Source organism: Colletotrichum aenigma (genome assembly GCF_013390185.1).
Source record: "Colletotrichum aenigma strain Cg56 chromosome Unknown KSG_Cg56_contig06, whole genome shotgun sequence".
NCBI lineage: Eukaryota > Fungi > Ascomycota > Sordariomycetes > Glomerellales > Glomerellaceae > Colletotrichum > Colletotrichum aenigma.
In genome coordinates this window covers 1,692,156-1,706,940 of record NW_023500912.1, presented here as the reverse complement: position 1 = coordinate 1,706,940, position 14,785 = coordinate 1,692,156, and the positions used below count along the sequence as shown (strand labels likewise).

The 14,785-nt window shown below is 55.3% G+C and overlaps 5 protein-coding genes across 5 annotated transcripts; 2 read left to right on the top strand and 3 right to left on the bottom strand.

Moving 5' to 3' along the window:
• Nucleotides 1-512: 512 nt before the first annotated feature.
• Nucleotides 513-1,241, bottom strand: nudC (Nuclear movement protein nudC; the record flags this gene model as incomplete). Its single annotated transcript, XM_037324746.1, has 3 exons — nt 513-863; nt 933-1,135; nt 1,226-1,241. 3 exons carry the CDS (start codon nt 1,239-1,241, stop codon nt 513-515), a joined length of 570 nt encoding a protein of 189 aa, XP_037176484.1.
• Nucleotides 1,242-1,704: 463 nt separating this feature from the next.
• Nucleotides 1,705-2,790, top strand: TFB3 (RNA polymerase II transcription factor B subunit 3; the record flags this gene model as incomplete). Its single annotated transcript, XM_037324745.1, has 1 exon — nt 1,705-2,790. One exon carries the CDS (start codon nt 1,705-1,707, stop codon nt 2,788-2,790), a length of 1,086 nt encoding a protein of 361 aa, XP_037176485.1.
• Nucleotides 2,791-3,190: 400 nt separating this feature from the next.
• CGCA056_v009497 (ENTH domain-containing protein) lies at nt 3,191-5,383 on the bottom strand (the record flags this gene model as incomplete). The annotated part of the gene is made up of 5 exons (XM_037324744.1): nt 3,191-4,545; nt 4,592-4,703; nt 4,756-4,946; nt 5,008-5,245; nt 5,336-5,383. The coding sequence occupies 5 exons, from the start codon at nt 5,381-5,383 to the stop codon at nt 3,191-3,193; spliced, it is 1,944 nt and encodes a 647-aa protein (XP_037177138.1).
• Nucleotides 5,384-8,646: 3,263 nt separating this feature from the next.
• CGCA056_v009496 (Aspartate--tRNA ligase) lies at nt 8,647-10,715 on the top strand (the record flags this gene model as incomplete). The annotated part of the gene is made up of 4 exons (XM_037324743.1): nt 8,647-9,294; nt 9,347-9,496; nt 9,548-9,706; nt 9,753-10,715. 4 exons carry the CDS (start codon nt 8,647-8,649, stop codon nt 10,713-10,715), a joined length of 1,920 nt encoding a protein of 639 aa, XP_037177139.1.
• Nucleotides 10,716-11,072: 357 nt separating this feature from the next.
• CGCA056_v009495 (uncharacterized protein) lies at nt 11,073-11,516 on the bottom strand (the record flags this gene model as incomplete). Its single annotated transcript, XM_037324742.1, has 1 exon — nt 11,073-11,516. One exon carries the CDS (start codon nt 11,514-11,516, stop codon nt 11,073-11,075), a length of 444 nt encoding a protein of 147 aa, XP_037177140.1.
• Between the last annotated feature and the right edge of the window lie 3,269 nt (nt 11,517-14,785).

The window sequence follows — 14,785 nt, the reverse complement described above, 5'->3', positions numbered from 1 at the left end:
GCTTGCTTTTCCAACGCCAGCCGTCAGGACATGCGAGGGTGTTTAGAGCGGATAGAAATTGGATTCATAGACCCAATGTCGGGCCTCATGTCGGCGAACCTGTGCTCTAAGGATTCCTGACGTGCTTTTGCTATCAACCTCTTTGCTGTCGTCAACCACTAATCCGTCCAGCTTTGCTTCTTCACAGTGCATGGTCATTTTCCTCTTCCAGGGACGCGTTGTAGCGACGGACCGCTTATTAATCTGACAATTGATGGGCTGCAGCATTCAATCTGCTTCACCATTACTAGCGGATCCAAGAGGAATGTCACAACACATGGGCTCTCTGACGCCATAACCGTTTGCTTATGCTCTCCCATGGTTTCGGCGATTCGTTTCACCCCTGACATTTTCTCGTCCCGTAAACTAGTTTCCGTAATGAATACACTTTCAATTCACCAACGCCTATGTATCGTGTGTGCGTGCCTTTGTTAAATGTCTTCGTCGTCACCCTCTTCTACATCATGGCTCGTCTAGCTGATCTTGGCGTTGCTAAAATCCATCTCGGGGTGCTCGGCCTGGAACTTCTTGAGGATGTCGAGCTTCTTCTGCTCGTCGGAGGTCGGCAGGCCCATCTCCTTCTGGCGCTGGTCCCACATCATCTTCTCGACCATGCCGCGCGTCTCGCCGTCGAGGTCCGACAGCTTGCTCGTGTCGGGCTGGATCTTGGACACGTCGATCTTGGGCGCGTCCTTGACCACGTGCGGCCACCACTCCATCTTGTTCACCTTGTCCAGGTGGATCTCGACCGTCTTGGTGCCGTCCGCGGCCGAGGCCAGCGTCCAGGTCGAGTCGTCGACGATGATTGCGTGGGGGAGGTCGCCCTGTGCCCCTCCGTGTCAGTTTCCTTGTCCTCTGCAGTGATGGTGTGCCTCCCGTTGGATAATGCATACCTTAATGATCGGGTCCTGCCCCTTCACGCCGGCGGAGATTGTGTTCTTCTTCAGGTCGATGACGAGGTCCCTGCTCTTGTAGTTGCCGGGCACGCTGAAGGTGACGTCGACGTCGGCGATGGTCTGCTGCCACTTGTACGGCAGCGCGGCCTGCTCCTCGGCCTCCTTGGCGCGGGCGGCGGCCTCCTCGGCGGGGGTGGGTTCTGTGTGGTTTTGCGTGGTCAGTTTTTGATTGTTCATGATATGTCACCGTCGACCTTCCGCTCAGATAAGCAGGAGGGGTGAACACATACCAGGTTTGTCGGCCATGATTGCGGTATTGCGGTATACAGAACGATGGCAAAAGTCGAAGAAGACCCTGGAAAGGCTGACGGAATTCTTGGAGGGGTAGCTTAGCTGCACTGCACCACCATCAACCCCCCATATTACGCCCCCCGGACCGTGCGTTTTCGATCGGGGAGCTCTGGCCAATTAGCTTCGCTTAATAAACGTTTCGCTTCCCAATCAGCCTCGCCTTCAACTTTACAAGCCACCACCGTCGATCTGGGGCGCATCTCAATCGTGAACTTCGTTCCTTTCAGGCAGGCGCGGTGCTTGATCTCTTCAACCCCCCAAACCTCATCGCAACCACGACCTCCCTCGACCCGCGGTCCTCCAACACATCTCAATGCCGCCCTGAGCCAACCACGTCCATCGAACCTTCCCATCCAGACCCGACGGGACGAAACGAAACCCCATCCACGAGCATTCACGCCAACCAACAAACCCAACCATGTCCGCCGCCCGCGCCCCCAACGGCGGCGCCGTGCAGACCGACGACTCCGTCTGCCCCGTCTGCAAAACCATGCGCTACCTCAACAAAGACCTCGAGTTCCTCATCAACCCGGAGTGCTACCACCCCATGTGCGCCAACTGCGTCGCCCGCATCTTCTCCGACGGGCCCAACCAGTGCCCCTACGCCGGCTGCCACAAGACCCTCCGCAAAAAAGGCTTCAAGTCCGCCTACTTCGGCGACCTCGCCGTCGAGCGCGAGGTCGACATCCGCCGCCGCGTCGCCGCCGTCCTCAACAAGGTCGAGGACGACTTCGAGACCCTCGCCGACTACAACGGCTACCTCGAGTGGGTCGAGACGCTCACCTTCGACATCATCAGCGGGACCGACGCGGAAAAGAAGGCGGCCGAGGCGCGGCTCATCGAGTGGGAACAGGCGCACCGCGCCGAGATCGAGCGCAACCGCCGGCTGGCCAAGGAGTCCGAGGCGGAGCGCGTGGCGCGCTTCGAGGCCGAGAAGGACGAGGCGCGGCGCCGCCGCGCGGAGGCCATGGAGGAGGACAAGGCCGAGAAGAAGAAGGAGCAGCGCATGCGCGAGGAGATGCTCGACGGCCTCGCGTCCGGCGACGTCGGCGAGGCCAAGCAGACGCTCAACCGCATCCTCCTCAAGAAGCGCGGCCAGGGCAGGATGGCTGCCGCCGCGAGCTCCCTCGCCGACGCCACCGGCAGCTCCGCGTCGGGCCTGTCCATCCGCGGCCTGAAGAAGGAGAAGAAGCGCGTCGTCGAGGAGAACAAGCCCTACGACCCCTTTGGCGGGCTGCGCCTCGACATGGAGCGGTATGCACTTGGCCCGCTGGACGAGTACCGCAACCCCTGGGTCGACGACGCGCGCAAGAAGGACGAGATTGTGGTTGGCGGGTACAGCGCGGAGGAGTACCTGGGGCGGGCCATGTTTGAGGCGTTCTCGGGGTTGGCTGTGTTTATTGATGACGAGAAGGGGCCGGAGAAGGTTGCTACCGCGGAAGCTGCTGCGGCGGCCGCTACGGGGGTGACGAGTCAGCGGATGGATGTGGATGACGTTTTCTAGTTTTTGTTGTTTATCGCGACATTTTGGGCAGGCATAGCGATGGCGTTTGGTGGGTATTTGGACAGGATTACTAGACGGCGATGACGCAAAACAGTGCTTGCGAAGCAGAGATTCAAAAAGAGTCCTGAGGGAGACAACTCCCTCTTATGCAAAAATTACTTTCTAAAGTCTGCTTACTAGATAATACATTTTTCAAGCTCAGGCTTCGATGATAATGCCCGGTTTCCACCAGTGACTTAATCCGTTGCCGAGCTTTGTTTTTCGCAAGCCGTCTAAGCACCCTCCCTCCGTAGTACAAGCAAACCCAGAACAACGCCTCGCTTGAGATGAGAAACTAGAGAAGGAAATTGCCCCGTCGCATGCAATGATGCTCGCGGCGCCATCTTTGAAACAGTCGGAATTATGTCTGCCAGGGACTTTGCTGAATAGGTCGCGGGAAAACGGGCACAGTATCCAGAGAATCCAAACCTCCGCCCATGGCCTGCTGGTTGTGCTGCCAGCCCATGCCTGTCTGGTGGTTCACAAAGGCACCCTGGCGGAAAGGGTTCGTGGTCCCTGTTGGTTGTGGAACGAGCGCACCAGAGCTTGTAGCGGGCCGTTGCTGCTGCATTTGCTGCCCGGTAAAGTTCTTGGCGAATGGGTTGGTGCCGGTCGTCATGGGCTGCAACGGTGCAATGGTCGGGAGTTGCGTCGTCGACTGGCTCGGCTGAGAGCCAAACGGAGAGTTATTAGGTGCAGGCGCGGTCGGGAACGGTTGTTGCGCTTGAGGTGAAGATCTTGCAAAAGGGTTGGTAGATTGCCTGTTAAGATTGGGCTGAGGGCTGGCTGGACTCGAGAACCCGGTATTAGTAGACATGCCCGTTTGCTGGGCCATCAACATCGACGCCCGGAAGGGATTCGTCATCTGCTGAGCCGAGTTGGGACTCAGCATGCCGGTCGCACCAGTAGGGAAGCTAGCCACGGAGTCCTGCGGTATGGCGCCAAGAGTACCAGGCTGGAAAGGCTGTTGCGGTTGAGGGGTGAAGCCGCCGAATCCAGCCCCAGTAAAGGCGGGTTGCAGTGGTTGTGGTGCTTGCTGTTGGGGCTGCTGTTGAGGCTGGCCGAATGGGTTTGTGCTTTGCTGCTGCTGTTGCTGCGGTTGCTGCTGGTACGGGTTGGATCCAAATCCTGTCGGCTGAGGTGCGAATCCGTTCTGCGGCTGCTGCGCTCCAAATCCATTCTGCTGGAAGCCTGTAGGTTGCGGTTGGAATTGGCCGTTGGGGGCAAAGCCGGTCTGCATGGGCATCTGCTGTTGTTGCTGATGTTGTTGCTGGTTCGGCGCCATGGTCGTTTGGTTCTGTTCAATCGATTCGAAGAAATCAATAAGATCCGGCGCAGGTCCCTTGGCAGTCTCAGTCTTCGGCTGTGAAAATCCGTTGGTGCTCGGGAACGGGTTGTTCGCTGCTGGCGCGGGTTTGGAATCGAACACAGCACCCGCTGACTTCATGATCGCACCTCCTCCCTTCTTCTTGGCCTGCTGCTCAGCGATGTACTGCCTTCTGTTGACCTCAAAGTCGGGGTCGTGCAGGTACTCCTCGAGTTGTCGGCCCAAGTTGACGGGCGCGTGCTTCAGCTTAGGAACTTCGACGCGGGTCTGGTGCTCAAATTGCCGTGCGACGCTCAGGTATTGCACTACGAAATCCGTCTGCTTGGTGAAGTTGCGGTAGATAGCCATGGCTCGCTCGGCGTCGACCTTTGACATTTCGAAGAAGTTGCCTGGCTAGTTAGCAAGTATACAATGCACGCGAACTCCAAGACCTACCTAGGATGTTAATCATTCCCTGGTTCAGAGCCTGGAAGAGAGCCAAAAGGTCAAGCACCAGTAGTCTGAATACGGTGACTGTGATTTCGTTCTCGATTTCGCCTTCGAGTACCTGCTTGACGTCAATACCCGAACCCAGCCATCTCCAACCACGTAAGACTCACATCGCATTTCAGCAGGGCTGTGATTTGGGTTTGGAGAATTTCCGTCTCCCTCAGCAGGCCTTTTTCGACCGTAAGCTTCTCCAACCTCGATTCTTTGGTCCGGACCCAGTCGCATTTCGTTTCGCGAAACGCCTTTGCTCGGGAGCTCAGGTAGCTAGCGTAATGCCGAATGTTCCGACCCTGTGTCTGGGCTATTATGCGTTGTTAGCACCGCATCCACCGTCTTCATCGACAGCCTCAATATCTACATACCGTCCGTAAAGCTGCTGATAGCAAGCGTGTTGGGGTGCCTCGCGAGGAATGACAGTGTGACATCGGGTGAGCCTTCACGGATCATCAGGTGAACGGTGATTAAGCTCTTGAAGACGACGGTCCATGTCGAGTCTCGCAGACGGAACTGCAGGGCGCGAAAAACCTCCCCAACGCCAGCCTCGCCGGCATGCGTCGCTACGAGGATGTGTTCGATGTATTTGGTCTTGGGTGGCGCGGCCTAGAGGCAATAAAGTCAGCGTCGTCATGATCGGGCGAGGCGCGAAGAGCTAGCGGCGTGGAATGACCGTCGCCGCCTCCCTTAACCAACCTTGATCTTGGTGGCCCCCTTGACCGATTTCTCGAAGGAGCTTGACATTTTGTCGGTCGGATCGAAGTGGTTGTTCGTCGCTGTCGGGGGCTCGTGGCAGCCGGTGAGCTTGGCGACGAAGGGAAAGCTGAGTTGAGGGTTGCGATCGGACGAAAGTCGCGGAAAAGGAAAACCGTCGAAAGGGAACGGCCGTCACGGGCCTCGACGGGGTATCTCGAGCGGGTTAATTGCTCCTTTACAGGAAGATGGATTATCGCGAGGTCTGCGCTTCTTAGAGATGCAGACGGGGTCGTGGTCGACGGGCGGGAGAAGTATCGGTGACGGGGCGCGACGGAGGCGGGTTGCAGGCCAGGGAAACCCTCAGCTGGGCGAAATTGGGCCCTGGCAAGCTTCAATGCAGGACGAGTGGTTCGGGCTCCGGGGTAGGACCAACGGCCATGACAGGGCGTTGGAATATCGGAAAGGGACCGCGGAGATGGTGATTAAGGATACAGATTTGTCGATGCAGTTGTCGAGATATGGCGGCGCGCCTGATGGAGCGGAGCGTGAGCGAGGAGCTAACGTTGGGTATTCGGGAAATGAGGGCGGGCAGCGTCAGTATCGACGTTGGCCACGTTTGGTCGGGAAGTGGTGGGTTTGGGTGGAGGAGGACGGGCCACGGTCTTGAACTGGGAAAGACGACGGCCGTCGGTTGGTCGGGCTGCTACGTAACCTGGGCTGTGAGCCTGTGAGGGACGGGGGGAGGTGCAAGTGCGTGTTCAAGTCCAGAGGTCAGGTCCAGGTCAGGTCCAGGTGCGGTGCGCCTAGCGGCCGCGGCCTCTGATTCCTGGGCAGCCCTTCTGCTTTCCCGTCTGCGTCGCTACGCCACCGACACTAGGACGAGTCTTGGTCCCGTCGTCACCTTTCCTTTTCCTACTTGTCTTCCCCTTAGGTATCTTCACTCGAGTCGCCTGGAGATGTAGATGTCCTTTTCGACTCTACCCAACACCTCTGTCGTGGCAGCAGCTGTACCACACGATGGACCGTAGACCTTAGGGGTATCTACCATCCGTAGTACAACAAAGCACGTACCCGGTTATGCCGGTAGCAGTGGTAGGGAACCCTGTCCACGAGTGCCTGTTTTGCGGGCTCGTGATGCTGGCAGTCGGCACCTGTCGCCGTGGCATTCCAACGACGTGGAGGGAAGAGGACTTGCGGTGCATGTAGGTAGGTAAAGTACCTCAGGTACGGTAAGGTCAGGTCAGGTACGCCATCGGTGGTCCTGGCGTTGCGCTGCGCTGCACTGCGACCTCAACTGCGACACACACCAAGCATCTCCCGCCGCTGAAGAGATTCTCTACCAGTGCGGCGTCCTCTTTAGCGCCGCCTGAGTGTGTGAGGTGGGCCTCAGGACGACCCCGAGGTCCCGTCAAGGCGGCCCCCCATCTAATGGTAATACCTTACTGACACGGACGAACACTGGCAGCTCCGACCTGCCGGGGTGCAGGTTGTTTTTGGGGGGGAGAAGTACGGATAGAAAGAGTGTGGATGGAGATGCCATTGATGCTGTTGTTTGCTTGCTTCTGCCGTTCACAGCTGGTTTCTTCTTCCGATCGGTGTGTCTCGCCCTTCAAATGCCCAGGAAAACACGACCCGAACCGTATTCAGTACCAATCCGAGGATTTGACAGCACATCATCAGTCAGCCGCCAATGCGAACGCTCCCTCGCCAATGACCCAACCACGCTGAAAATAACACAGTAGCCAAGGCAGGTACGGATACATCAGCAAGCCCCTCTCGCTCGGCAGTGCAACAACTCCAACGCCATCCAACGGCACCATGGCCGTTGAAACACCATCAAGAAACATGGGGTTCGCTGGCCACCTCTTCACATGTACCGCATCTTACTTCTCCCCAACATCGGTCTTGTTTGTTTGATTCATAAAAGTCTGGGATATTGCTGGCCACCCGCACAGGGCGTCCTCCCCGTCAGTGTGTATGCACCGGCGAGGTCAAATTGCTACTGTACACTGAATGCTCGACTCGTATTTCGCTCCCTCGCTGGCTTTCCCAGTCTCGACTTGCCGTCATCCGTGCCTCCCACACCCAAGCCAAACCAGCTCTCCAACAAGAGTAAGCTCCGTCGGCAACGACTGCGAAAGGTAGGAACATCCGATGTGTCGCAAACTGAGCCAATCGACCCTCTCCGGCCGATGTACGGCGGGAAAAACGTAAAAACGCGCCCGACCGCACCTGTGCCCATCACCAGTCAGTCAACACAGACGGGACCTGAGGCGCCACTTGGCGCTGACAGGTCTGTCGGTTACTGCTGCGTGCCAAAAGCCCCCAGAACCCTCGTAGAATCTTCCATTTCGACAAAAATCAGAGTTGCCTTTCATCGCGTCCGATGTTGTAACAAGGTCGTGTCGAACGCCTAGATCATGGCCCCCACCGCCCTCGACACCTTTGCCCTGAAGCCGCCCGAAGGGGAGAGCTTGGATGCCTCGGACAGCGGGAGCTGCATCATATTAAACACGCGCGGCTTTCATCACCTGCAGAATCGATGTCAGTAAAGTTTCTCGATGCGGTGTGTGCGGTGCGGCGCGATACCGGAGGGCGGACCAAACATACACTTTTTTGAAATGGAAGAATCATAAAGAGGGAAAGAAGAGATTCTTTGGAGCTCGACGCGAGATTTTTTATACGGGGAGCCTGCCCCGCGCTAATCACTTTTTTTGGTGGGGACCCGCCTCCTGCCTGAGGTGCAACACACACAGCTGAGCTGCCAAGGTGAAGGTGCCCTGCAGCGCGACTGCCCACCCTGGCGCGCATTGGCTGCGAAAATGTCGGATGGGCGGGTTCAGTGGGCTGAGCTGCGATAGCTTCTCATGAATATTCAACGTCAAATATGACCCGCCAAGGATATTCACCCGCCATGTTGCGCCATTGAGATTTTTCAGTACTGGACTACTAGTCGCAAATACATCTCAATCTTGAAATCATTGTCAGCGACTCTCGTTATACCGCTGGACGCCTTCATAGCCCTTTAAAATGCTTCGACAGTGCTGTCGGATGAGAGGCCTGGCCAGCCTGCATTCTCGCATATCGCAGTCGCAATCTGTAACTCGAGGGCTAGTATTGATCTCGAAACAGCCATGTTGCGCTTCGATTTCCTTCTCTCAGCAAACTCGCTGTGGATCAACAGCCAGTCCAAAGGCCGACGATGTTCACACGGCTCTCTCAGAGAACTTCAAGACTTGCTGTAAGCGGGAATGCCAATCGATATAGAGGTTCTATGGCTGATATTGGACTGCCCAGTTGCCACCCCTGACATGTCCGAGCCTGAGACTTGGGGTCATGTCGGAGCCAAAATCACCATCAGCGGTTACATCAGTAAACTTCGAAAGGTCAGCAGAAATTTGGCCTTCGCCAGCTTAGAACGCAATGGTCAGCGGATAGGTCAGATCGCCGCCAAAGGGCAGGAGGAGGTTGATAAGTTGAGCAAGATACGCCCTTTTAGTGCAGTTCTTGCTTCGGGCACTGTCACTGAGGCTTCTACCACGTCGCATTTTGAGATGGATTTGGAGTCGATAAAACACCTTGGCTACTTCCCGCCTGAAATCATCATCGGCCCAGACACGCTTTTCCCACCAGAGAAGCGCCACCTGCAATTGCGCTTCCACAAGGACCTGCGCGAGAGATTGCGCTTCCGTGCTCAGCTCAAATCAACTCTGGCACAAGCCATGGTGGATCGGGACTACATGGACGTGGAAACCCCAGTCTTGTTCAAATCGACATCTGAAGGTGCCAGAGAATTCATCGTGCCAACGCGGAAGGTCGGGCATGCGTATGCTCTGCCACAAAGTCCACAGCAATATAAGCAGGTCTTGATGGCATCTGGCATGTCTGGCTACTACCAATTTGCGCGATGTTTCCGCGACGAAGATCATCGTGCTGACCGGCAGCCCGAGTTCACCCAGGTTTGTATAATCCTCTCAAGTTCAAAAGCTGCGCGGCTGACATGCTGTACAGCTTGACATGGAGAAGTCCTTCGCCACTGGAAAGCACATTATGGAAGACGTCGAGTACGTCGTTGGAAGAGCCTGGGAGGCCATGCGAGAGCAATATGTCATGGAGATTGGGAAGAAGGGTTTCTCACCAGTCAAAAAGTCATCCCTCCAGGTAGGCAGATCACGTCTCACACGAAAGCTATTCAAAGACTAAGATGGTCAGGATTGGAAGCAGAGCGTCCAAGACAGTGCAAAGGACGACTCTCAAACACCACTCTACCAAGAATACCCTGTCATTCCGACGCCGTTCATAAGGATGAAGTACACGGACTGTATGGATCTCTACGGATCCGACAAGCCAGACTTGCGCATACCGAACAGGGTCAGTCTCAACGCATGCTTGCCTGTCTTTGACTGACACCATTCAGATATGCCGCGTCGATAAGCACCTCGACCGACACTTCATCAGCATGATCAGCGACCTCAAAGACCCCGCTGTCGAAACATGGAAGTTCAGCCCCCGGGACGACGCTGACAAGTACGACGTGTCAAAGGCCCTGCTGAAATTCATGGGTGACCTGCCCGCGAGTCTTTCCAAAAACCCAGACGGCGGGCCGGTGGCCCTAGTGTTCGACAGCAGCAAGCCTCTGAACGGGTTCTCCTCCCTTGGGCCGGCAGGCATCGACAGCATTCTGCCCCATGTCCCGGAGGATTCGGGCTTTTCCGACTTGCAAAATGGCGACGTTGTCTTCTTCCAAGCGTGCAAGAAGGGGCCTCGCGGGGGCGGCTCAACCAAGCTTGGCGAGATTAGAATCGCATTCTACCACGAGGCTGTCAGGACCGGACTCATCGACCGCGACAACTCCTTCAAGTTTCTCTGGGTCACCGACTTCCCAATGTTCACCCTCACGGAGGAGGGTGACGTCGGTGGGCAGGGCGGCGCGGCAGGCTTCTCCGCCACCCACCATCCGTTCACGGCGCCGCACTCAGAGGAGGATTTCGAGCTACTCTTCACTGATCCGATCATGGCCAAGGCAGATCACTACGACCTCGTGCTCAACGGCGTCGAGCTCGGCGGCGGCAGCAGACGTATCCACGTCGCCCAGATCCAAAAGTTCATCTTTGAAGAGATCCTGAAGATGGATAAGAAAAAGGTCAAGGAGTTTTCGCATCTGCTGAAAGCCCTCGGCTCTGGGTGTCCGCCGCACGCCGGCTTCGCCATCGGGTTCGACCGCTTCGTGGCTGTCATGAGCGGCGCGTCGTCTGTTAGGGATGTCATTGCGTTCCCCAAGAACAACAACGGCGTTGACGAGTTCGCGGGCGGCCCCAGCAAGATGACGAAGGAGCAGTTGGAAACTTACAAATTGCGCATTGTAAAAGAAATGCGTTGAAGCATAACTGGAATGGTAGAAATTGCGCCAGTTTCGGAGCATTAGTCGTAGTAACCTCTAAGTGGATTGTGGACGAAGGTTACAGGCTTATCTGGGCTTGGAAAATCTATGAACGAGACCGCATCGCCGGTTAGTGTGTATCACCAATTCTATGGCGTGGTGTGTTATGATTATTCAAAGCAGAGTACGATAAAGCGTTTATCGCACAATATGACAGTTACTTCACTCAACCACACGTCATCCAGAAGCTCAATAAATATAGGGTGAATCATTTCATTTGATGGACAACGCTCCTAATAATACATTCTCAGGAACCTTTCATCCAAGTCTCCGGCGTCACATTATCCTAGCCATTATTTACGATCTCTTCCACTGCCCCGCATCCTCCGCACCCTTTCCCACTGAGTTCAAAGCATTCTGCAGCCCGCCGCCGAGGTTGCCCAGCCCGTCGCCGATGGGCCGCCCGGCGCTGCCGCCCGCACTTGTGATGGTGTCCCCGACGCCCTTGGTCGCGGCGCCCGTGACATTGCCGACGGTGCGCGTGACGCCGCCAACGGTGTTGCCCAGCGCCGAGGTGACGAACTTGGCGGCGCCCGTGACGCCGTTGTTCTGGTCGTTGTTTCCGACGGGCATTCTGAGATGGTGGTGGTCTGTTGAGTTGTAGTGCGGCGTGTGATGGCTCTTCTTAGTCGATGATGAACCTATCCAGGAGGATGTGGACGAGGACGAATTCGAGTTGGATGTGAGTTTGTTGAGGATGGGAACGTTTGCGAGTTTGCTGTCGTTCTTGTTGTTCGTCATTTAGCTCGATGGCCCGTTGGGGGTCTTCTTATTAACTAGTGTAAGCGGGATGATGGGCACTGCTATGGGACCAGGGGAGGTATGCATGATGACGGAAGTGGCTTGGTAGGTGGATTTATATACTCGTCTGTACTGCGGCGTTTTGGTAATATCTGAGCTGATGGGCAGAATGCGATGGCAGGCCACAGAGAGAGAGAGAGAGAGAGAGAGCTCTTGCCCGCAGCGGTGACGTCACACGTCGAGATGGGAAGACCCCTGTCGTGCGCGCGCGTCCGGTCTGGAGGAGGTGTGGCTGATCGCACCTATCAAAGCCTCATCTGTAGGGTTTCCGAAAGAGGGGAAAGGGATCCCTGGGAGAGCGGGAGTTTCCTGACATCACTGCGCTGCGCGCATTGCAATGTTGTTTGAAACAGAGGCATTTTGGTCTGCTGGTTTTTTGGCTTTTGCATACTCTGTTCAATTTCGGGGCTGACGACATTGCGTGTGCTAGTCTGATGGAGAAGGTTGCCGAAGGCCCGTGGGATTTCGGTTTGCCTGGAGCTTCCTGGTGGGATGGGAGGAAGCTGATGTTTGGATGACGATGGGTAGGTGCTGAAGAAGGTGTTTGGGCGATGTTCAGGTCGACGCGTGAGGCTGTGTTGGACACCATCTCTGAAGAAACTGTGATGGGAGGGATCGGTTCTTGACGACAGAATCATGGTGAGGCTGGTAGGTATGTTTTGCAAAAGAGAACCACATCCACATTGTTGACTGCATAACTCCAGCGTGGGCAACAATGCCCGTGACGACGATGCCATGGAGGCCTGTCGAACCTTACCCCTTCCTCGGTTGTTCCGTCATAACGGAGGATGTCTTCTACTGACATCGCAGCACCAGCAACGCCCGAAATCTTAACGGCTTCCGAGTGCCTTGGAGCGGTGCTGAATGGGGCCCATCCCCCCTGCCTTCTGGCGGCGCCAGCACCGCGTGATCCCCGCATCGGGCCCGATCGGGTCCCATTTTTCGGATCCGGGACAAGGGTGGCTAGCCCGGTATCACGAAACTGACTGTCCTTATGGATCAATGTTGGATACTTTTGAAATCGTAGAATTGACTAGAATGTCAGAACAGAACAGAACATTCCCTCTGTCAGCGTTGCCCGTTGACGACCAAGCGGGAACGTCAACGGCAGCTAGTTAGCATTTTGACGCCGCCGCCACGGCCCGCTAGAGCCAACGCCTTCGGGACGATCTTTGGCATGTCGCGGCGCCTGTATTGTTGCGAGAAGTCGGCTTGCACCTCAGAAAACCTATTGATCATGAATATGATGTACAGAACTGCCTCTTTACCTTGTCTCGGCTCTTAAGTCCGCCTCTGTGCTGATCCAATCGCCGTTGCCTGAACCGGAGCGTAGGCGACAGTAAAGACATTAAATAAGACAAAACAATCATCTCTAACTGACTCAGGCTGTATGTCCCAGAAATTTCAAAACGGTAATTTGCTCGGCCCTGTTCAATGAAGCCTACCAGTCCGGGAATCACTCCATATTCTAATGGATAGATATATAAGACTGCACAACGCGCAAACGGGGTCCAAAGTCTTTTAACCTTTCTACCTCCACCCTACACTCATTTTTCAATCGGATCCGATTACATTCAGTCCTTACCACGAAATAACAATAATGCACTTCCAACTCATCGCCATCTCCGCTTTCCTAGCCACGGCCCTGGGCCTGCCTTTCCCGCCCGCCGGCGGCCTGATCAACATCTCACCGGCCACCAACTTCGACCTCTCCAACCCCGTCTCGTGTGTCGGCATCGCAAACTGCAACGGTGGCCCCGGGAAACCCTCGTCTGGGTCATCCGCGTCGCCCCTCGCTTAAGGGGCAATGGGCGGCAATAAGCTTGTTCATCGAAGCGGAACCTGGTTGGGGACAGCCAAGAGTGGTTCTGGCGAGAATATGGACCGCAAGACATGAACCTCTTTGAGAATCGACGGTTTTGGAAGAGATGTTATTGTTTCATTGCCGCTGCTGACGATGGCTTGGTGTTCTATGCGAGGAGGTGGTTGATTCTGTGGTGGCTTTGCCACTCGAGGAAACCAAGCGGAGGGTGTCGCTTTCTCAACACGAGGTTTTCATTTGTTGTTTCAAATTTCATTAGAAATTCGAATCGAATATCTGAATCGAATACGGTTCACAATGTTAATAAACCTGTTAACGAGAGATGAGAGAACATTCAGCCGGCCGTGTTGATACTTCTCGTCCTCGCGTCACCGCCGTCATTGACGTGTTGAAGCCGTCGAAAGCTATGGAGATACCTATGATATTCAAGTTCTTATATTCTCACCGCCATTACCGACAGCGAATGATGTGCTCTAGTACGATCCTCCATCGAGGCCCTCAGCTGCCATATACGAATCAGAGCGTGTGTAGTGAGCATGACAGGAGCCCCTGGCTTCATGGGTATTCGATTTCTGATCAATCCCAATCATCCAGCATCAGGAAGGGACCCATACTCAAGTCTTTGGCCGAACAAAAGGCAAATAAATGCCATCGAGACAGAGTCACGGAGGGTCAAGAAGCGGATGAACCGATGTATATGTGGAGTATGATGGCGAGACGGTGTCGTTCAGCGCTGCTTTCACCACGGCTACGAGTCTGCGGGTTTTCTGAGACAAGTGACCCTCCTTGTAGAAGACACAAGAAGATGACTTATTCAATTTGCTTCTCATTTGATTCGTAGCTTATGGGACATGTAGTCCTGATGCTGGTCATGCAAGTATTTGGGGATCAGATGTCGTTGAACAGAAGTCTGATGAATCGTGATACACTGAGGATCTTCGCGATCTTCAAATGACCTCGACCTGTCTCCCCATTATGCCGTGTTACAAGAAGGTGGCTGTCCTCCGCTGCCTCAGTGACTTTTGCCAAATGCTCACTCTCCTGTCACCTTCTCCCATGGTGTCGTCTATCCCGCCGGCTCTCGTAATACCATCATGCCTGCTATGTGGAGAAGTACATAACATACCGAGGCAGCACTGGCGGTGGAAGTTACTGACCTGCAATGGGATTGGGCATCGGCAAGATGATGCTGGCTAAGTGTCCTCGTATTCGAAAGGTTCTTGTATATTGACGATTCCCCCTCATCGCAGTTTCAGCGAAGATTCTCCAGAATTGACCAATGAGAACTTCACGGGTCAAAAGATGTAGTCAGGATAAGCAAGACCACTTACACATCTTCGGGGGTTTCTTCGGTGATCGACAAGCCCCATAGGACTGATCGGAGCCG